This window comes from Dermochelys coriacea, chromosome 19 (assembly GCF_009764565.3).
Source record: "Dermochelys coriacea isolate rDerCor1 chromosome 19, rDerCor1.pri.v4, whole genome shotgun sequence".
In the NCBI taxonomy this organism is placed as follows: domain Eukaryota; kingdom Metazoa; phylum Chordata; order Testudines; family Dermochelyidae; genus Dermochelys; species Dermochelys coriacea.
In genome coordinates, this window is record NC_050086.2 from 18,157,976 (window position 1) to 18,181,057 (window position 23,082).

General features: G+C 42.5%; 1 protein-coding gene across 1 annotated transcript in view; it reads right to left on the bottom strand.

The window, feature by feature from the left end:
* The window catches only part of CTPS1 (CTP synthase 1), a 29,204-nt gene extending 6,362 nt beyond the window's left edge, over positions 1-22,842 (bottom strand). Inside the window, exons 1-15 of the mRNA XM_038377353.2 lie at positions 22,650-22,842; positions 21,292-21,469; positions 20,213-20,383; positions 19,093-19,193; positions 18,082-18,198; positions 16,637-16,720; positions 16,303-16,383; positions 13,889-14,040; positions 9,324-9,456; positions 7,597-7,685; positions 6,137-6,231; positions 5,087-5,149; positions 2,706-2,749; positions 1,629-1,725; positions 28-83 (exon numbers count right to left, since the gene is read on the bottom strand). Of these exons, the coding sequence (XP_038233281.1) occupies positions 28-83; positions 1,629-1,725; positions 2,706-2,749; positions 5,087-5,149; positions 6,137-6,231; positions 7,597-7,685; positions 9,324-9,456; positions 13,889-14,040; positions 16,303-16,383; positions 16,637-16,720; positions 18,082-18,198; positions 19,093-19,193; positions 20,213-20,383; positions 21,292-21,457 (1,449 nt within the window). The 5' untranslated portion in view covers positions 21,458-21,469; positions 22,650-22,842. The remainder of the gene's footprint in view (positions 1-27; positions 84-1,628; positions 1,726-2,705; positions 2,750-5,086; positions 5,150-6,136; positions 6,232-7,596; positions 7,686-9,323; positions 9,457-13,888; positions 14,041-16,302; positions 16,384-16,636; positions 16,721-18,081; positions 18,199-19,092; positions 19,194-20,212; positions 20,384-21,291; positions 21,470-22,649) is intronic.
* Between the last annotated feature and the right edge of the window lie 240 nt (positions 22,843-23,082).

Below are 23,082 nucleotides of genomic sequence, written 5' to 3' on the forward strand. Positions count from 1 at the left end.
CAAAGCCCAGAACACACCAACTGATACCTCAAATCTGTGTCTGTGTCTCTCTTCCAAGAAGTCATGATCTCCATACAATTTTCCTGCCCAGAAAGAGAGGACCTTTTACCTTCTTAATTACATCCAAAACCATGGTAAACTCCAATTGATGACGTTCCTACTTCTCTTTAACCAATTAAATTTAAAACCCCAGCCTATTTGCCCTACCATCTTCCCCGTCTTAGCCACAAATCATACAATCTGCACTGCAGCATTACAATTGAGCATTAGCCATCATTAGCTCCTAGGCATCCTGCCACCCAGTGGAATTTACAGACCTGAATTAAAAAAAAAAAAAAGAGTACTTGTGGCACCTTAGAGACTAAAATTTATTTGAGCATAAGCTTTCGTGAGCTACAGCTCACTTCATCGGATGCATCCGATGAAGTGAGCTGTAGCTCACGAAAGCTTATGCTCAAATAAATGTATTAGTCTCTAAGGTACCCCAAGTCCTCCTTTTCTTTTTGCAGATACAGACTAACACGGCTGCTACTCTGAGACCTAAATTAGGTACCTAACTCTGGGAGCCTAGGCACCTACGAAAGGGATTCACAGAGACCAGCAAGCTGAACAGAGAGCTGCCTAAATCAGCCAACAGAAAATGCTGAGGAGGAGCAGGGTCTAAGCCCCACCCTCAGAGGTAGTCAACCACCTGTCTCCACAGCTGTGAACACTCTTGGAGTCAGACACTTGGCCAGGCACAGGTCAGACCCCCTCCCCATTACTGCCAATAGCTGAGGGATTAGCACAGTCACCTGTGATCTGGGAGACCTGTTTTCAAATCCCCACTCTACCAGTTTTGGAGCAAGGACTTGAGCCCAGGTCTTTTGCATTTCAGGTGAGTGTCCTAGTCACCAGGCTATTTGGTGTGAGTCTCTCAGTCTCCCCTGCTGAAGTTGTTCCATTCTGTATAAATCATTAAATATGCATTGGGCCTGACAGAGAAGGTGAGAAACTGACTCCGTAGTCTGGTGGTTGGAGCACTCCCCAGGGATGTGGGAGAGTCAGGTTCCAGTCCCTGCTCCAAATCAGGAAAAGTAGGAATTCAAACCTGGGTCTTCCACATCCTAGGTGAGCCACTGGGCTATTTGGGTATTATGAGACAGAGACATGTGTCCCTCACCCCATGGGTGTTCTGAGCATGCCTACTGGATCAGGTCCCACAGGCGAAATAGGCGAGGAGTCGCTTTGCCTGAGAATGGTGGTAGGGCTCAGGTACAAGCTAAGGCCCTGACCAGCAGAAATTTCGGCATTTATGAAATTCAGCATCTACAGCATAAGGCAGCAGTGGAATATCTCAGTGGCACCTGAAGTGACAGTTATGGCTTAAGGACCTTTGTGGATCTAATCCAGAGTGACTGGTTTCCACCAGAACCTACTTCTTCCACAGACGGGGGGGGCTAAGGTTTCACTTCCACCACAGAAAGTCTAAGGAATGCCTAGCAGACAACAGTCTTAGCAATTTTTTTTTTAAAGCATTAAACAATCCGACTAATTTTCTAAATCTCACTTCCGTCCCACACGACACCGTGTTCTCATGAATCATTTCAGACACTAGAGAAGATAGAGGAGTAAAAAAAATCCCATACTCATGATCGAGTTCTTGGTTTGGAAGAGGGTTCTCCTTTTGCCAAGCCTCATGGTCCCACCCATTTGCCCAGGGTTATGTTCTGGCATGTCTATGACCTAGGGGAGATTATTAAAACAATGAACTGTGACTGAAACAGGAAGAAAAAAAACCCCAAGGTAGGATTCAAATGCAAACATCTATAGGACAACGTAAGAAAGATAAACAACTAAATCTGTCTTAAGCAGCCACTCCAGGGGCCCAGCACATTCAGACATTTAATTGAGGTGTTCTTTTAATGAAGATGCAGGATTGTATTTGGTAGGTTTGGCAATATTTTGGGGCAGTCTCAGAACAGGAGATAGTCTCAGAATGGTGGCATCTGTACAGCCAATGTAATCAAGGTAACAGGATTCCAAATGTAGGGCTCTACCTGCAAAATCAGAATCACCATCAGCATGTGGTGGCTAGACTTATAAACTTGATATTTTAAACATACTCCTTTCCAGAGTCTGAGAAAAAGGGGCACTGTAAATTATTGTAGCCGAGGTCACAAACTATCCCAATACTGTGGGTTGCTGCCTGGCTTACCTAGCTGAGATTTTTATAGACTTGCAGCCCTAGTTCTGGGTGGACAGAGACTCAATTGGCTCAAGAAGAAAATGCTTAAGTAGTTAATGTTTAGGTAGGTTAATATTTGTCATCACTAACTTTCTCTGTTTGGTCATATCCACCATAAATTTTGTTGATTGCTCTGTAAAAGTCATCAATGCTGAAAACTCCCCTTTAAACTCTCAGGAGTAAGTTCTTTATTTTATAAAAATGCGTAGATGGAAAAAACCCTCTGTGTCTGTACATTCTACAACATATGATCCCGCTGCCAAAAAGATGACAAATTGACTTAAGGTAAACCAAACTAGGACATTTACTTCCAAAATAAAAGTGCCCATACACAGATTTGCATAAAGCTATCAAGAGATGTAAATTCCAATTTCAGATATTTCAGTACAAGTTTGTTTGGCTTTATCTATGCACAGATAACACTTCTAGCTTTGAAGGGGGGTCAGAACAAGCCACATTTGAATCACACCATACTCACCACTGGATGAGTAGTTTTGGGGTCAAATTCTGTAGAATTGGCATCTGTAAAATGACATTCTTAGATTAGAAGCAAGAAGTCACACACTGAACATGAGCTCACGAAAGCTTATGCTCAAATAAATTTGTTAGTCTCTAAGGTGCTCCAAGTACTCCTTTTCTTTCTGCGGATACAAACTAATACGACTGCTACTCTGAAATGAGTAAGATAGAAATGAATCTCACTCCATATGCATGTGAGCAGTACCAACTTATGCAGGGACCACTTGTGAGAGCAGAATCTGTCCCATAAACCAAACAAGCCCAGATGTATTTATTAGCCTTCTTAGATAAGTATTTCCGAGTTTAGGTAGAAGCTGCCATCTTCCCGAGGACAGCAACATCATTTGTGACATAGGCAATGTGCGAGACCATTATGAAATACTGTAAACCAGTTTCCAATTTGCTTTAAACATCAGAAAAAATTGCTTATTTTATGGAAATTAAATCTTTTTCACATTTTAATTCTAACTAGCAAGCAGACTTGAAACTGGATTACAGTATTTTATAGAAAGAAAAGGAGTACTTGTGGCACCTTAGAGACTAACAAATTTATTAGAGCATAAGCTTTCGTGAGCTACAGCTCACTTCATCGGATGCATTTGGTGGAAAAAGCAGAGGAGAGATTTATATACACACACACACACACACACACACACACACACACAGAGAACATGAAACAATGGGTTTATCATACACACTGTAAGGAGAGTGATCACTTAAGATAAGCCATCACCAGCGGGGGGGGGGGGGGACCTTTCATGGTGACAAGCAGGTAGGCTAATTCCAGCAGTTAACAAGAATATCAGAGGAACAGTGGGGGGTGGGGTGGGAGGGAGAAATACCATGGGGAAATAGTTTTACTTTGTGTAATGACTCATTCATTCCCAGTCTCTATTCAAGCCTAAGTTAATTGTATCCAGTTTGCAAATTAATTCCAATTCAGCAGTCTCTCAGTCTGTTTTTGAAGCTTTTTTGTTGAAGGATAGCCACTCTCAGGTCTGTGATCGAGTGACCAGAGAGATTGAAGTGTTCTCCAACTGGTTTTTGAATGTTATAATTCTTGACGTCTGATTTGTGTCCATTCATTCTTTTACGTAGAGACTGTCCAGTTTGGCCAATGTACATGGCAGAGGGGCATTGCTGGCACATGATGGCATATATCACATTGGTAGATGCGCAGGTGAACGAGCCTCTGATAGTGTGGCTGATGTGATTAGGCCCTATGATGGTATCCCCTGAATAGATATGTGGACAGAGTTGGCAACGGGCTTTGTTGCAAGGATAGGTTCCTGGGTTAGTGGTTCTGTTGTGTGGTATGTGGTTGCTGGTGAGTATTTGCTTCAGATTGGGGGGCTGTCTGTAAGCAAGGACTGGTCTGTCTCCCAAGATCTGTGAGAGTGATGGGTCGTCCTTCAGGATAGGTTGTAGATCCTTGATGATGCGTTGGAGAGATTTTAGTTGGGGGCTGAAGGTGATGGCTAGTGGCGTTCTGTTTTCTTCATTAGGCCTGTCCTGTAGTAGGTGACTTCTGGGTACTCTTCTGGCTCTGTCAGTCTGTTTCTTCACTTCAGCAGGTGGGTATTGTAGTTGTAGGAATGCATGATAGAGATCTTGTAGGTGTTTGTCTCTGTCTGAGGGGTTGGAGCAAATGCGGTTATATCGTAGCGCTTGGCTGTAGACAATGGATCGAGTGGTATGATCTGGATGAAAGCTAGAGGCATGTAGGTAGGAATAGCGGTCAGTAGGTTTCTGATATAGGGTGGTGTTTATGTGACCATCGCTTATTAGCACCGTAGTGTCCAGGAAGTGGATCTCTTGTGTGGACTGGTCCAGGCTGAGGTTGATGGTGGGATGGAAATTGTTGAAATCATGGTGGAATTCCTCAAGAGCTTCTTTTCCATGGGTCCAGATGATGAAGATGTCATCAATGTAGCGCAAGTAGAGTAGGGGCATTAGGGGACGAGAGCTGAGGAAGCGTTCTAAGTCAGCCATAAAAATGTTGGCATACTGTGGGGCCATGTGGGTACCCATCGCAGTGCCGCTGATTTGAAGGTATACATTGTCACCAAATGTGAAATAGTTATGGGTGAGGACAAAGTCACAAAGTTCAGAATTTTATAGTATATTTATATCTACGGTGACAAGTATCTCCTACCTTGCTAACTTTCAGCTTGACAGACTGAGCAAAGTGGGTACAATTTCCCTTTAAGACTGGTTCTTGGAGACAGATTTTTCCCCAAAAGCCATCTGCTACCCAAAGAATGGGGAGTAGCTACAGCCATCATCCCAATCAATCCATTAATAACTTGAACTCAGAAAGTTAATCATCACTGCAATTACCTTGCCAGCCAAGAACATTGCGAGCAAACTCCACAACTGCAAGCTGCATCCCCAAGCAAACTCCTGTAGAAAGAGCAGAGTATGAAAATGACACCGGGTAGTGAGCTGGGATGGTCTTCAAGAACATGCAGTAATGCAAAGCTCTGCACTTTGGCACCTGCACAGACGTCTACAACACAAAGAAACATACTTTATTTATAGAGGAAGGATGTCTTGTGGCTACTGCACTGACTGGGACTCAGATCTGGGATCCATTGCCTGCTCTGTTTCAGACTACCTATGAGACTTTGGACAAGTCAATTGATCTCTGGGCCTCAGATGCCCATCTGTAAAATGGGGATAATATTTCCTCTCTCACACTACTTGTCCATATGGTCTAATTCAATTTTAAGTAAGAGTCTCTGCCCAGAAGAGCTGAATATAAAGCCCAACACAATGGGGTCCCCATCTCATTTGTGCCTTATGTTTTACCTTAATACAGATATTAACTTCTTGATAGACCCTGGCAGCAGTCATTGATATGCCAAGACTGCACTGGAGAGTAAGGTATCTTCCTTTAGTATATGCAGTCAGAACACAGTGGTTTAAAAAAAATATTTATATATATTCACACACAGCGTCACACAACTGTGAATCAAGAACAATGCTGAGTACTGTATTTGTCTCTGTTAGTTTCTCATCTTCTCATTACATGCATGCATTCTGAGAATTAAATTATGGGGGAAATGAGTACAATCAACCACATCCAGAAGAAATTCAAGTTTCCTTGGGAATATTAAAAAACATTTTAAATGCCGCTTTGGTGTTCTGTTAGTTTTAAGTGTTAGTCATTAGCTATAGAATAATATACCAACCACCTGCATCAAGAGAACACTATGGGGTTAAAGCATTAGCACATAACAGCATAAAAGCAAGAGCTCGATTCATCCACAATAGAGATGTCTCTGATCAGAGGGTTAGAGTGGGATTCTGGATGTACACCTGTTGGCTCCTTGCTTCCCTCCTCCCTCCATCATTACTTCATACGGTCAGATGTGTTTTATTTCTCACCTAACAAGGGCTTTTTTTGTTTTCTTGCCCAAGAAATTGCTTGAATTTTCCCTTCTGTTCCTCGAACGCCAAACCCACCTGGAACCAGGACTCCACTGTACAAGGGAGGGGGGGAGGGAGGGGAAAAATCCAGCTATGTGAGACTTGCAGTTTTCTATACCCTCCAAACAAGTATTGCAGCTCTTCTGCTTTAAGACCTTGGAGTTACATGACCTGACCAATTCATTTTACTACCAAGATTTCTTTGAATATAACTGCATGCACAGTAGTGAAAAAGCCTAAAGGGGCTTATAAATGGCAAGGAATATCTGTACTAAGATAATCTGATGAATGGGATCAAGTGACAAGATTGCCTATGACAGCAGGGGACTGGACTTGTTGACCCAAGAGGTCCCTTCCAGTCCCGTCTCCCAATTTTAAGATTTCTGTGTGAGCTGCAGGATTTTGTAGGCAAACACTTGTCAGAGCAACATTTATAAAAAAGTCTAGTTTCTATGTAATAAATCTCTGTGGACAGACAAATATAAATTGTAATACGAGAGGCAGTATGGCCTAGCGGACTGAGCACTGGACTGGGACTTAGAAAATCTAGGTTTTATTTCCAGCTCTGCTACTGGCCTAGTAGATGCCATTGGGAAAGTCACGTCTCTGCTCAGTGCCTCAGTTTCCCCATCTGTAAAATGGGGACAGTGAGCTCATTTAAGAGCTAGAGATGAAGAGTGCAGTATAAGTGCTAGGTGGTGTTATTACTGCTGCTCTTCACATGATCCAAAAGAGCAGGACCATGCATGTAGAATAGCGTACATGCTCCGCAACAAATATCTGTTATTCAGTCTATTGCTTAGAAACAAGTCAACTAAACTGTAGCACAACATGTCCCAACTGCAATTGCAAAAAACACAAGGATTCTGCAGGTGATTCTTTGTATTACTGACTAATGGCAGGAAGTGGGTATCTGCTTCCCTAAATTGATCACTAGTTATGACCCGCCACTGCTCGTTTGGCTCACTCCACACCTTCCCTGCAACCTACTCTCCCTTCCTCCTCCAACATTCCTCTTTCCTACAAAAAAATTATAATCTCACATTTGTACCCTCCTCTTTCTCCCAGCTTTGGCCATCCGCTCAATCCTCACCTTTACCCATCCCACTTTTTCCCCAGTGGCCCTTCCCATGCCTCACACTGCCCCCCACCCTTTCTCCTTCTCAAAACCACCCAGTTGCACACATCGCTAGTCTGTGTAACCACATTGCTATTGCTGGCCCTCCCTCCCAGATTTGTTTGTTACAATTACGCAAAATTATATTGTAAACTCTGCAAGACAGGGGCGCTCTCAGTGCATAGCACAATGTGGGGAAGGTCCCTGAGTACAACTGTGTACAATCATTTAGAAAATGTCAGCAAAACCAAGGGAAGTCAGATCCTCTTTGAGGAAAGGCCTAAGGTTATGAACTGCTTACTCAGCACTACAGAGTTTCTGCCAGGCCTCATGGTATCGCACTGGTTCTTCTTGTAGAGTAGCTGGTTCCAAGTCTGCCGAATCAATATACTAGGAAGAAATCCAGGAATAATCACAGTGAGAGAGACTGGCACAAGACCCCCCAGATACCAAACCCTGCTGTTTAGTTTTCATTGAATCTAGATGTATTAGACTCCCTCCCTGCCAACACAGGCTTGTTTCTTATTGTACATTTACTAGTGGCTTGCTTGGTCTGATTTTCTACCTGCTAGGCAATATAGCTTCTTGTTCATAATCACTACAGTCTTTAATTACATGTGTGGACCCCAAGCTTTCTGGAGGTCCTCTACCTCACTGAGCAGTTTGGATGGTGACCGATAAGGCCTGAGTGGTAAGTAAGGCTGAGGTCCACAGGTTTTAGATTGCATGCAGCATATGAGCCACAGAGCCACACTTACAATAAGGAGGATAAAAAATTCAAACAAACCATCTCCTTAACTGTGCATGTTCAAGTTGCACACTGAATGTGGCAGGCGTCCAGGAGAACAATCAGACTGCATTCCGATGGCACATATGAAAAAAAAGAGTTACAGTTCTGCAGGCACTCTTATCCTTAGCATCTCCTGACTTTGGGGAGTTTCACTTCTCTTTTCTCTCTTAAATAGCTCTTTAAGCCCCTTTGTAACACCTACATGCAGGGGTCCCCTGTGCTCATATTGACAGACTACTGTTACAAGTAAATCAATAATCAAGGAAGGAAAATGATGGAAGGCAGCCCAGCTTTTGTACAATGCTACAATAAATTAAGTGCCAGTGCGCAAGACATACTTCACTAGTCCTATTACAAACAGTGGTGCTACACACCTCTTGGGTACTACTTCATATTTAGAGATAATACGGTTTAAAGAAATTTTTCTTTAAAGTTTCAGATGAAAGATGGCAGACATTTCAGTACTCCAAGAACGTTCACGAAGTTCAAATATGTTCCAAGAGGCTTACAGAGACAATCAGTTTCCAGCTGGTGTCAAGATCACAGTGGAATAGTAGGGCAAATCACCATGAAGCTTGACAGTACCACCAAATTAAGTCAAAAAAGAAATGGAGTACCTGTGGCACCTTAGAGACTAAAATTTATTTGAGCATAAGCTTTCATGAGCTACAGCTCACTTCATTGGATGCATTCAACGAAGTGAGCTGTAGCTCACGAAAGCTTATGCTCAAATAAATTTGTTAGACTCTAAGGTGCCACAAGTCCTCCTTTTCTTTTTTGCGAATACAGACTAACACGGCTGCTACTCTGAAACCAAATTAAATCAAACTACCCTCCAAAGAATTGGTTATAGTAATGGCTAGAGGAAATTCAAAATGAACGCTGGCCTTCCCAACACCGCTACTCAGGGTCAACATTGAGCACCTAAAAAAAAAAAAAATCCAGACAGTGCACATGTATTATATAGGTTTCAGAGTAGCAGTCGTATTGTATAGATCCTCTGTTCTGAAAGTGGGAGATTGGTTTGCTATTGAGTTGTATGCATGTAACAGATGTTTGGATGCTGTAATCCAAGGGAAATGAGTTATAATATTCCTGACTGTTGAATCATTCTGAAAACTGTGAGGTCTATCCTAGATGTGTGCAAAGCTGTAAGCAAGAACAATCTGGTTGAGACACAAATACCACTCCAGCTAGGGGGGGGAAAAAAAAAAAAAAAAAAAAAAAAAAGAGTATACCTTTATCTCAAGTTTGTGATTGATGGCCAGTGCAGAGTGTTCCAAAGCTTTAATGACAGAAGCATAGGAATCTGAGAACTTGGTGTATTTGCCAACAAGTGCAATGGAGCAGGTCTCTAGCAAACGGTCATATCTAGAAACACAAAACCAAAATACAGGGCTTGTTCATTGTTAATGGGAATTGATGGGTACTGTGCACTTTTCAAAATCTGGCCTAATGGAAGCTGGCCACTTGAAAGCCTGGCTGCTGACCCCTTTTACAAGTCTGGCCTTTAAACAGTTGTTACTCTGAATGAATGACAGTAATCTGGGGACTTTCCTTTATAAATAATGGAAGAAAAATTCTGCTAAGTAGCCAGAGAAGAATAATGGTATGGGAGAACAAATAATTTCTTACCTTTATTTCCAATTATCTTTTGGTAGGTTTTAGGTTTGTTTCGCTTTGCTTTATTTTTGATGAGCTTAGTTGTACTAGGTCCAAAATAGGTATCACATTTATTAAATAAATGTCAGAGAAAAGCAGTCAATTTTGTTTATCTTGCACAGTATTGTCCTCTGTGCATTCCACTCAGCCCATTCCAATGGCTGAGAAAAGAGACAGACTTCTAAATCCCATAGGAGTGCAGATTTCCACAACCTGGCAGTGCAAGATGTTACATTCTTGTTTGCAGGATCTGGAAAGCCACAGGACTCTCTGGGCCTGATCCTGAGCATTCACACTCATACTGAAGTCAATGAAAGTCACAGGTACTCAGCACTTCTGAAATGGGGCCACTTACTGAGGTTCCAGAATATGCCTATAAGCAAGGCTTTGGATTGGAGCCCAGAGCTGGAGTGCGGAGCAGCTCTGGAGCAGTGGAGCTGCAGGTTTTTGCCTGGAGCTGGAGCAGAGCTGGAGCACAGCTCCAAAGCCCTGCCTATAAGTGCCTAACTTCAGGCACCCTGCTTTGAAAATACTGACCCAAGTTACTATAAACTTGGAGAGCACAACTCTTGCCAATCTGAATTTCTCCAATCATTCCATTCAGGTCAGACGCCTTTTTTTTCCCAGTCTTTAACAGCAGCAACCATAAATAGTAAAGAGAACATTGAAAGGCAGCCCAACTTTGGTACAATGCTGCAATAAACTGTCAGTGCACTAAACATACCTCACTAGTACATTATACATAGTGGTGTTATGGGTACTACTTTGCTTTGCCTTTGTAAGCATATTTATATGGTACAGTCATATTTAATTTAGTTTTCACCATCCATGTGATTAGAACATATTAGAATTCTAGAGCACCAGAATACTTAAGGAGCTGAAGAGATCTCTCAGCTATTAGCAATTATCTTTGAGAACCCAAGGACGACAGGAGAGATCCCAGAGGACTGGAAAAGAGAAAATATAGTACCTATCTATGAAAATGGGAACATGGACAACCCAAGGAATTACAGACTGTCAGTTTAAATTCGGTACCCAGAAAGATAACGGAGCAAATAATCAAATGAACAATTTGAAACCACCTAGAAGACAAAAGGTGATAACTGTCAACATGGATTTGTCAAGAATAAAACATTTCATGCAGTTCTTTGACAGGATAGCAAGCCATTTGGACAGGAAGAAGCAGTAGATGTGATATATCTTGAATTTAAGGCTTTTAATATTCTTTCACGTGGCTTTTTCATAAGCAAACTAGGGAAATATAGTCTAGATGAAATTATAAGGTGGGTGCACCACTGTTGGAAAGCCATATTAAGAGAGTAAAAAGAAAAGGAGTACGTGTGGTGCCTTAGAGACTAACAAATTTATTTGAGCATAAGCTTTCGTGAGCTACAGCTCACTTCATCGGATGTAGCTCACGAAAGCTTATGCTCAAATAAATTTGTTAGTCTCTAAGGCGCCACAAGTACTCCTTTTCTTTTTGCGAATACAGACTAACATGGCTGCTACTCTGAAACCTGTCATTGAGAGAGTAGTTATCAATGGTTTACAGTCAAGCTGATAGGGCACATGGAGTTGGATCCAAAAAGGATCTGAACTGGGTCCAGTTCTATTCAATACTTTCATCAATGATTTAGGTAACGGCATAGAGAGTGTATTTATAAAGTCTGCAGATGATACCAAGCTGGGTGGGGACTGCAAGCGCTTTGGAGGATAGGATTAGAATTTGATACAGACAAACTAGAGAAACGGTCTGAAATAAAATCGGATGAAATTCAATGTGGACAAATGTAAAGTATTCCACTTAGGAAGGAATAATCAACTGCACAACTACAAAATGCGAAATGACTGCCTAGGAAGGAGTTATACAGAAAATGATCTGGGAGTTATAGTGGATCCCAAACTAAATATGAGTCAACAATTGTAATACTGTTGCAAAAAAAAGAAAACATTCTGGGATGTATTAGCAGGAGCGTTGTAAGCAACACCCAAGTAGTAATTTTTCCGCTCTACTCAGCATTGATATGGTCCCAACTGGAGCACTGTGTCCAGGTCTGGGCACCACACTTTGGGAATGATATGGACAAATTAGAAAGTTCAGAAGAGAACAACAAAAATGACTAAAGGTCTAGAAAACATGACCTACAAAGAAATATTGAAAAAACTGGGTTTGTTTGGTCTGGAGAAGAGAAGACTGAGGGGGAACATGGTAATAGTCTTCAAGTACTTCAAAGGCTGTTACAAAGAGGGTGAAAAATTGTTCTCCTTATCCAGTGAGGACAGAACAAGCAAGAGGCTTAAATGCAGCAAGAGATTTAAGTTAGGAAAAAGCTTCCTAACCCTCAGGGTAGTTAAGCACTAGAATAGATTAACTAGGGAGGCTGTGGAGTCCCTGTCACTGGAGGTTTTTAAGAACCAGTTAGAGAAATACCTGCCAGTTTGATTTAGATAATACTTAGCCCTGCTTCAGTGCTGTGGAATGGAATAGTTGACCTCTCAAGGTTCCTTCCAGTCGTACATTTTTAGGATTACCCTCAACCACCGTACCAGATGCTGCTGAATCTTAAATACACCAGTGAAAATTTGAGTTAGTTTAGCTGTTTTTCTCCACTAGCTTTACAAAGTAGTTCTGCAAGGTCACTCATTTCTCACCCAGACACATGCAAAACTAATTGTATCAGTGGCCTCTATTAGCTACAGCGGAGCAGGGAGGAGTCTGTAGGGTAAAGGTAAATCAAGGTTTGTTCATTTAGAAGTTTCTGAAATTAATTTTCTTATACCTAGGGCCCTACCAAATTCACGGCCAAGAAAAACGCGTCACGGACCGTAAAAATCTGGTCTCCCACTATGAAGTCTGGTCTTTCGTGTGCTTTTATCCTATACTATATAGATTTCACAGGGTAGACAAGTGTTTCTCAAATTGGGGGTCCTGATCCAAAAGGGAGTTGCAAGGGGTCACAAGGTTATTTTAGGGGTGGGGGTCGCAGTATTGCCACCCTTACTTCTGCACTGCCTTCAGATCTGGGTGTCTGGAGAGCAGCAGCTGTTGGCCAGGCACCCAGCTCTGAAGGCAGTGCCCTACCAACAGCAGCGCAGATGCAAGGGTGGCAATACCATACCATGCCACCCTTACTTCTGTGCTGCTACTGCCTTCAGAACTTGGTGACTGGAGAGCAGTGGCTGCTGACTGAGGGCCCAGCGCTGCAGGCAGCAGTGCAGAAATAAGAGTGGCAATCCCATACCAGGCCGTCCTGACTTCTGCGCTGCTGCTGGCAGCAGCTCTGCCTTCAGAGCCGAGCTCCCAGCCAGCAGCTGCTGCTCTCCAGCTGCCCAGCTCTGAAGGCTGCCCACCATCAGCTGCACAGAAGTAAGGGTAGAAGGACCCTAACCTCCCCTACAATGACCTCCCCAACCCCATTAACTCCTTTATGGGTGAGGACCCCTAAAAATCACACCACTATGAAATTTCAAATTTAAATAGTTGAAATAATGAAATTTTGTGAAATTGACCAAAATGGACCATGAATTTGGTAGGGCCCTACTTATACCGCATGGAATATACAATGTTGAAAGCTTCAGTATATGCCTGAATGTTGACTAAACCCTGACTTCATCATTTCCTAATGGTGGGGTGTTTGTTACCCTGCTGTCCACGAGGGTACTAATATGTGCCAGGGAGTCCAAGACAGAAGACACATCAAGAGACAGCTGCTTTGCTGGGTTGGAAGTGAAATAAAGAATGATGATGTTGTTGAAATGCCTCCGATGACTCCTAAACATACATCAATAATTTCTAGTTAAGCTGGCCTGTTCAGAATAAAAAGGGAAAAATCCTAAAGCACACATTCCTGTTCCCCTTTACATTATTTTAGGCATTTTTTTGAAGTAGTACCAGGTTACAGGCAGAGGATACAGTTCTAAGGAACTCAGTAAATAAACTTCCCAACAGTATCTTAGTTCTCTGTGTTGTTGTTGGTTTTTTAATAGTTAACTATACAAAAATAAAATACATTGTTGTGAAAACAGACATGGAGTTTTGGGGGAATTTGAAACATAGGCTTTCTGGGGAACCATTCCCCAGCTGACCACTGAAAGCCAGGGCACAATCTAATTCCAAACTATTCCCAATGGTGGAGCCCACCTGTCAGCCATCTCCTTCCACTTCATGAGCATCCTCCTTGGCTGCTTCTCTACGGGAAGGTCAAGCCTGCGGCGGAAGTAATCAACAACTCCCTGCTCCTCTAGTAATAGAGGAACCCGGTAGATGGAAGAGACATCATGAACACAAATGACCTGTTCATAAAAAGTGAGGGTCATTAAAACATATCCATATGTACCTACAAATGATCCTAGCAGAACATCAGACAACTGGACACTACTACTTCCTTCTGCCTCCAGAAGACAGCTGCTTGATCATTTAACACACATTTACTCAAAATGAACAAAAACTGATTTTGAATTCAAACAGCTTACAAGAACATTCTTTCTAAATCAATGGTCTAGCCAGAGGAGCTAATATTTGCCTATGGCTCCTCATTAAAAGCGCCACTTATGGAATGAAGTAGGAAAGAGCAAATCCATCTCCCACTTAAATGCACAGGGAAGCAGAAATCTCAAAACTGTCATAAGGTAAGATCTACTATTTAAAATAATAAATGCAATTGTAAGCCAGTTCCCAGTGATTAAGCGTGCACTTTACAGAACACCCAGCACAACTTGGCTGTCCATCATCCTTGGCTGTTTCAGTAGAGACACCACTGACTGAATGGGCCATAGAGGTTGAACTCCAAACCCTACCATGCTCCCTGTTTGTTTCACCCAATTGCAGCTGGTCTTGAACTGATATCACAAGCTCTTTGGGGTAGGGACTCTTATTTTAGGATTGTGCAGTGCCCAGTACAATTGAGCCATTTTCCGACAGGTGCCTCTAGGTACTACTGTAATATAAACCCGTAATAATTCATCTCTCCAGACCAAGACTGAGGCGTGTATGCAGGGCATAGAGAAGCTTGCACTGTTAAGAGAATCTGACAACTTCCAAAACCACCACATTTATAAAAAATGTTTTAAAAAAAAAAAAAAAAAAAAGTTAATCTAAGACTCGCCAAACCATTCTGTAAGGCTGTGAAGGGGGATTATTTCAATATCTCTAGTCCATTCAACTCTTCATGTTTCTGATGAAGGGATTAGACTTGTGATACTTGTCCACTGGGAATAAGACTGCACTTGAAATCTCACAAAAAACTTTCCATTCCAACTCTGAAAGTCCTGCTTCCTCCTGGATTCAAATGGAAGCTGCATTCAGTTTTCCACAGAAAGAATTAAACAGCAATTTCTCCTTATATGGTAAAAAGCATTTAGCATTAAAGTGTGATTATGGTTCAAATGGAGAGTGTGTAAAAAAAAAATGGCACCCACTTAGTCAGTTTACTGACAATTCAATGCTTTTTACTTCTAGCTGCCCTGCAGCTAGATTTTATTCTAATTTACACAGCAACAGACTTTTTAGCCAATATCCAACTACAGAATTGGGGACAATGCATGAACCAGTAAGAGTCAGCTTGATTTTGCAGTGCTAGAATTTAAAAAGCTATTTTTAAAATGAGCAAGCTTAATCTGGAATAATTGAGACACAAATATGGTGCCCCATGAGGATTTCATGAAAGTGATACTTTAAGGTACTGAAAGTACCCCCTTTTAATCTACAAAACACTTATTGGTCTAACTTCATCTTTTGTTCATACCCAATGATTTATCTACTGACAAATAATGATCGCCTATCATTTAACAATGAGTTTCTTGTACATGAAAGACATCACATTCTGGAGTGAAAAATAAATGTGTTGCAAATAGCATTACATTTTCCTGGATAATCTCTTCTTGTGTAATCTGTCACTAATGTGACCAGGCAGATATGAGCAATGCCCAAGTATGACCATTAGATAGCATATTTTGTACAAGGAGTAATGGGCAAAACACACCGACAAATCCCAATACTCAAGGTAGTGCAAATATTTGAGTTCTAAACACTGGTTTTAGAAGCCATAGTCTTTCCTAAATGCAGAAGGAATTTAGAAGGTTTCCATTGGGAAATAAGAGAAATCTGTGCAATCTGATTTAACAATTGTAAGAGGTTTAATGAAAAAAGAAAAGGAGTACTTGTGGCACCTTAGAGACTAACAAATTTATTAGAGCATAAGCTTTCGTGAGCTACAGCTCACGAAAGCTTATGCTCTAATAAATTTGTTAGTCTCTAAGGTGCCACAAGTACTCCTTTTCTTTTTGCGAATACAGACTAACACGGCTGCTACTCTGAAAAGAGGTTTAATGTACTTCTGCCTATTCATCCAGATATCAGGCTTACACAGAGAGGAATTGACAAATATTTGTGAGAGACACACGTATTTAAGAACTGGAGATAAACATGTAGATGTATTCTTAATGTATAGCTAACACAGAGGAGCTCTAGGCACCAAATAAAATGTTGCTCTCAGCATCTGACAAATGGCAGAAATACTGGTTACAGGGAGAGGGAGAAAGAAAAGCAGTTTTCACCTGTTCTGGTTCTACATGACAGAACATAGAGATCTTCTCCTTTACTGAGGTGTCCAGCGGAGTGGAGCATCTGCACACAATCTAGCAGAGAAAGCAGCAATATTAAGGCTGTGAAGCAGAACAGCAGCACTCAAGCATTAATCTGACCAGTCACTAAAAACAGTTTCTATGCCAAGTTCCTATCATGGATTATTTGTTAATATAGTTTATTACTTTTGTACCACCATTAATATAAAACAGCATCCTATCATCCCACGTCCAATTTAGATCAGGAAAGGTTGCTGAAGGATGCCAGCCCCCACTTTCCAAATGAATGCAATACAGCAAAACTTACCAAATCTGGTGAGAGACCAAGTCCTCTGAGTTCGCGAACACTATTCTGGGTGGGTTTAGTTTTCTGCTCTCCTGTAGAACTTGGCTAGTAATCAAAGAAGACCAAAATATATTATTGAACTAATGTCTAGATGTGCATACGAGGAGTGCAATAGTCATTCAAGCCCTCATATTAAGTTTTAATTATGGGTCAGGAACCCTGAATTTATGATAGTCTTTCCCTCATTTCACTGCCAATTTAATCACACACAGACCCAGAGGGACTGCAGGGTATTGGGGCAGGGAGAGGGAAAACATGAAGACTTTAGCTGGATAGAAGCTCAAGGTACCTGTTGAGTGCGTATTCATTTACAGGGAGCAACGTTTTACTCTTTGAATGCATAGAGTGCGGAAAGTGAGAGAAGAGAGCCAGAATTAGTTGTTCCCCCACCCCCAGGAACTAGCAAACTAGTTGGCCTGCTGTACCCCATCTACATCCAATAGTGCTGGATAATCACATCAGATAGATGTTTCTGCTAAAATGATCACCAGTGAAATATACAGTGGTATTGTAGCGGTGTTGGTCCCAGGATACGAGAGAGACATGGTGGGGGAAGTAATATTTTTTTTACTTGACCAAATTCTGTTAGAAAGACAAAAGCTTTTGAAGTTCTCTGTCAGATCATCATGACTTAAAAAACACTCAAATCTGAGAGTCTACACAAGGTTACAGTGTCAATTAAACCCTCTTACTGAGGGAGACAGTTTAATCAAATTTAAAATGCACATTACATCAGAACTATTCAACTTTGTAACTAAAACCACTCAAAAAAAACTTTAGGGACTGCCTGAAAGAATATCCTGGAAATGACTATTTTAAAGTTTGAGAAGTTATCTGACTTATTTTATAGATTGTGTTATCTCAGACTTACAAGACGACACACGTAAAGAGAGGCTGTTAAAAGGGTACCAATAAGAAACGCAGAACTCAATTCTCTGTTCTGTTGTACCTTGTGTAATCTGCACCAGCACAAATTGGGTGAAAATGGTATCTACTCTGATTGATAGCATTTTACAGTCACTTTACAGAAATATAAATGGCTGCTCAACATGCAGGGAAATGGGACACTAGGCTCCCAGAGTGCCCTCAGTTATAACAAACAGAAATAAATATTCCAAAATTGTGCAACAAATATATAAAAGAAATACAGAAGTATACATTTGCTGAAATTCCCAACTATTTACTAGGCACACAACAGTATCCTTTGGGAGGATATAGGTACTGTAATCTAGCTGTGAACAGCTATGTCTCTAAATGGTCTGAATTATTTCCTTATGTACACACTTTGCTTTGTATTAAAAATGACACATTACACAGATCTCTTTCAGAGTGTGTGTGGGTGTGTTTATAAAATAAACCCTAATTATACAAGAAATCCCCAGCCATCAAGCTTTCCACGGACTTACCTGGGGAACTAGACTGACATGAATATTACAGAAGTTCTCTCTTTTGGCTTTGAACTGGAACTGGCGGAAAGCCTCGATGAAGGGCATACTTTCTATATCTCCCACTGTTCCACCAAGCTAAATGAAAGAAAACCATTTAGAATAGCACCAAACTTCTCATAACTGATACTACCCAGTATCTTTCTGGTCTCTTCACATGATTTAAAAAAAAAAAAAAAAAAAAAGGAAAACAGCCTACTGCACAGCCATTATCATTGTCACTGTGTGGAATCTCTGAAGAAATAGCAGCAGGATTTTTGCTGGACATTTAGTGCCCTTTAATGAGATGCTGGGTATTGGATGATGTGTTCCATGGCATTTTTCCCTTCCTCTCAGACAGCTGTACATGGCCAGATGCAGTGTAAGCAAAGCTGGCCAAGAGAGGGTCCTTGGGACACCACACTCTTCCTTCTATCCAACCACTATTTTAACTCCTTAATGCCCTCTTCTTATGACAGTTTTGATTGCAGAAGAAAAGCAGCTTCCCACGAGGCCAGTGTTGCTCTAAGGATTGATATGCAAGGACATTTGGTTCACATGCCTTACTATCCTGGAGTCCAGGCATATTAACTCTGTGCTGAAATTGAGCTCCAATGCCCTAGGCAACAAGAAACCCAAAGTACCACCAAAAAAAGAATAGGAGTACTTGTGCACCTTAGAGACTAACAAATTTTTATAAAGCTTATGCGCAAATAAATTTCTTAGTCTCTAAGGTGCCACGAGTACTCCTGTTCTTTGAGGATACAGACTAAAGCAGCTGCTATTCTGAAAAAAAAAGTACCACCACTCCACTCTGCTAGAACACTACGCTGACATGCACACAAAATGGGGTTTGTTCTTTTTGAATTGTCCCAATCAATAGGATGAAAAATTGTTAAACAAAAAAACCATTCTCTATAAGGTTTAACTGCCAGTGCACAGTTCCATTTACTCTGCATGACAATCAAGACTAAGGAAGGAAATGCTACAAACCTCAATCACACACACTTGGGGTTCAATGCCATCTTCATCCACAGGAATTCGTGCTTGCCTCATTACCCACTCCTGGATAGCATCTGTGATGTGGGGGACAACTAGAAGAGAAATAGGGACAAAGGTCAAAACCACACTCTGCATAAATTGGAGTCTAAAACTCTTTGTGTAGCAAGTTGAGATTAACTGGCCATTACTTCTCATTCACATCTAAATGTTGTTATGTCTTTTTAATTAAAGCATTCCTTTTAATAAGTGGTAATTCCTAGTCATGACCTTTCAGATGAGAAGATGTAGTCTCACTTCACATTTTGGACAACTGTAAGTGATGTTTTTCAGTTGGAAGCCTCCAATATGAACTGTATTATATGCAGAGCCTGGAGAGTTGTGTTATTTTAAAATGGTCTGTGAAAGGAGTTTTATGCAAGCAGACAAATATGACGTGCAAAAAAAAAAAAAAAAAGAAAGGAGGGAGGCAAAAAAACTAACTCAATCCACAAAGAATGCAGCTTCCAAACTGAAATCACAAGAGCAGGAAGGCAACTTTAAATGTTACAAGACTGTGTCCTATAGTATTATTTAATGAGTTATAAAAAAGCAGGGGCCCATCTTAAATCAGCCACAAGATGTACATGATCCACAGGATACTGGTCTAAAAAGGAGATTATTTGTATGCAGTGTAGCTGTAGCCATGATGGTCCCAGGATATTAGATTACTGACACTTTGGGTTTGTTTACACTAGAAAGTTGTTGCTTTAACTATCACTGTAGTTAAAGCAGGACACCACTAATGTGGGCAGTTCTATCAGTATAAAAGGTGTTTCACTTTGGTATAGCTATTTCTATATTGGAGCATACCAATACTATGATGGTATAAAGCACCTCTATACCAGTGTAACCGCACCCACACTAGGACTTCTACCAGTATAACTACATTGGTTAAAATGTAACACCACTGACTGATATAAATATTGTAGTACAACTTGCAAGTGTAGACCAGTCCAAAGAATTATTCAATGTCCTCTTAGTAACTCAAATGAGATGAGAGATGTAGAAATACCCAAGATAGAGACAGATTTAGGTTTATATCTGCAAAAGGTAAAGCAAAGCATTGCATCACCTTGGACAGTTTTGCCCAGGTAATCTCCCTTCCTCTCCTTGTTGATGACATATTGATAGATTTTCCCAGTGGTCAGATTATTGTCCTTGGTGAGACGGATATCAAGGAAGCGTTCATAATTACCCAAATCCAGGTCTACCTCCCCTCCATCATCCAGCACAAACACCTCTCCTGCAGCAAATGGTAAGATGCAAAAACATCAGTGTCAGCTAGTACATGCAAGCAAGTTGTTTTTCTGAGACAACTGAAAGAGTTCAGTGCAACAAGACAGCTTCTTGATAAAATAGTTTATTTAATACAATTAAATTGTTTTAAAAGAATAGCTAATAAGAATAAAAACCTCATAGATCAGAAAGTGGAATAGGATTAACATGTTAAAGAATAAATCACTGCACAGCCTGCGTATAACAGACAAGAGTCTGAGCTTATTTATGATGACATAAAACTGAAGTAAAGCTCTTGAGATCAGACTTTTACTGAAATATATTCTAACCCCTAATATCAGTTCAATAAATCTGTAAGAAAATATTTACAAGTCCAGCATAGTCATTTATTATGGAAATTATTAGTATCAATATTTGTTCTACATACTCTTAAGGTGAATCTACACATTACAAAGGCTTTAAAAAAAAATATAGAAAAGGATTCCCTTTATAGGCAAACAGATTTCACTACACCTTTCTAAGAGATGTTTGTTTAAAGATCACAAAATCCTCACCAAAGTTCTTATCCGCTTTCTCCAGCTTTTCATCTCTCTCTCTTTTCCCTCTCACTCAAAAACAGTTTATTTATTTCTTATGCAGATAAAAAGGTTCAAGCCCAACACGAGACAAGTAGTCAGATCCTACAACTGCAACAAAAAGGAGCTAACTGACAATATGCAACTTTCACCTGAAATCACTGGTGGGCTTGTTACTGATGCCTGGGAATTAGCCTCTGCTAATTTCAAACCTTCATCCTGGAGAAGGTGTAAGAGTGTACAGAATAAGTTGTTTATCAAACTATTTCCCCACAAAAGCCTTAGGACCATACAAAAAAATTAAATTAGAGGAATTTTATGAATGCAGAGTTCAGCTTACCATGCTCATAAGGGGAGAAGGTTCCTGCATCAATATTAATATATGGGTCAATTTTAATGGAAGTGACATGTAACCCACATGATTTCAGGATTGTCCCAATGCTGCTTGCAATAATCCCTTTTCCAATCCCTGAGATGACACCACCCGTGACTAGAATGTATTTCATTTGTCTAAGGACCTAGAAAACAAAATATTCTTTGTTAGACAGCAAGATCTGTCAGTTTAAGTGGACAAAAACATATGGCCAAACCGAAGTAAGCATATTCTCTGAAAAATAGCTGTGGAACAATAAGAGAAGCATAGGAAGACTGAACATATTCACAGAGCAGAGGTTTTAGAGCAAAGAACCAACCTTCCACACAAACTTCCTCGTGGCTGGACTTTACAAAAAGTAGACAAGCCATTTACAACACACACTTTGCTTCTCTACAAAAGAAAAAGGACACTAAGCTTAAATTTGTTAGTCTCCAAGGTGCCACAAGTACTCCTTTTCTTTTTACAAACAGAAGAGGTACACTGATGTCTACTGGAGTAGCAATAAACCATGTATCGTCCTTTTCTAACTGTATGCTTCACTACCAGATGCTGTGTGTCATGGAAGTCTTGCTGCTCCAGCTGAGTGAAGTCCCCTCCTACAACAGGAGCAGAGTAAAAGAGCAACAGAGTCCATATTTAAATGGCTGAGGAAACTGGGCCTCAGCCTGGCAGCCGGGGGGTAGCAGGGCTCAGGCTAGCACACCTAATCTTGCTGTGTAGACACTGCAGCTGGGGCTGGAACACAGGCTCTTATGCCTGGGAGGAGTAAGGGGGCAAGGGGCAGAGCCCAGGGAACTGCAGTGTCAAAGCACTGGCCCCACAACTGCCTCTAGCCCACTGGCACAAGCCCTGCCGCACCACCACGGGCTGAACCCATTGTGCTCGGCGCTGTACAGTGACCCGCTGCCCCCGATGGCTGGCAATCCAGAGACCCAGGCACTCTGCTGGGGGTGGAGGAGCTGGCACCCAGCGGCCTGGGGGGGGCACAGTCACGGGGCGCTGGGGCAACGAGACATCCCGCCCCTCCCCCCAGCGACCCCTGCCGCTAACGCACCTTAGGGCGGGCCCTGTTTTAGCCCCACCCTCAGTGGGCCGCAGCCCGCCCTCCCCCGGCCCGGGGCTGTCAGTGCCTGAGGGTCCCCCTGCGGCCGGCGGGTCCTCTCACCCCTCGCGTGGGGCCGCGCCGGGCCGGGCCGGGCCGGGCCCGACCCCGACAGCGGCTGCCCGGGCCCGCCCGCCTGTTTGTTTCCCCACCCAGCCGCCGCCATGGTTCCGTCCACTCCCCCCTCGCCCCATGGTCCCATCCTGCCCCTCGCTCTCACCGTGCCCGCTGGGCCCGGCAGCAGCGCGAGGCAGGTGAGCGCGCGATCCCCACCCGGCTCGGAGGCGAAGTGAGCGCGTGAAGCCGGCGTGCTGGGAGCGCACGCGCGGCGCTGAGAAGACGCGCCTGCGCAGTGAGCTCCACGGGTTGAGACTCAGCCGCGCTCATCACTGTGGGGGAGCTCTCAGCGAGGGGGCGGGGCCAAGTCGGGGGCGGGGCCCTGGAGTGGGCACTGGGAGCTGGGGCTGGCTGCGGGCTGGGCTGGGCCACTCTTGGCCTGCTGCAGAGCCCGGGCCCCGCCCTCCGCCCCTCGCCCCGCCCCGCCCCGCCCGGGGCCACGGCCCGGCCCGGGCCCCGCCCCTCACCGCGCCCGGGCCCCGCCCTCCGCCCCTCGCCCCGCCCGGGGCCACGACCCGGCCCGGGCCCCCGCCCCT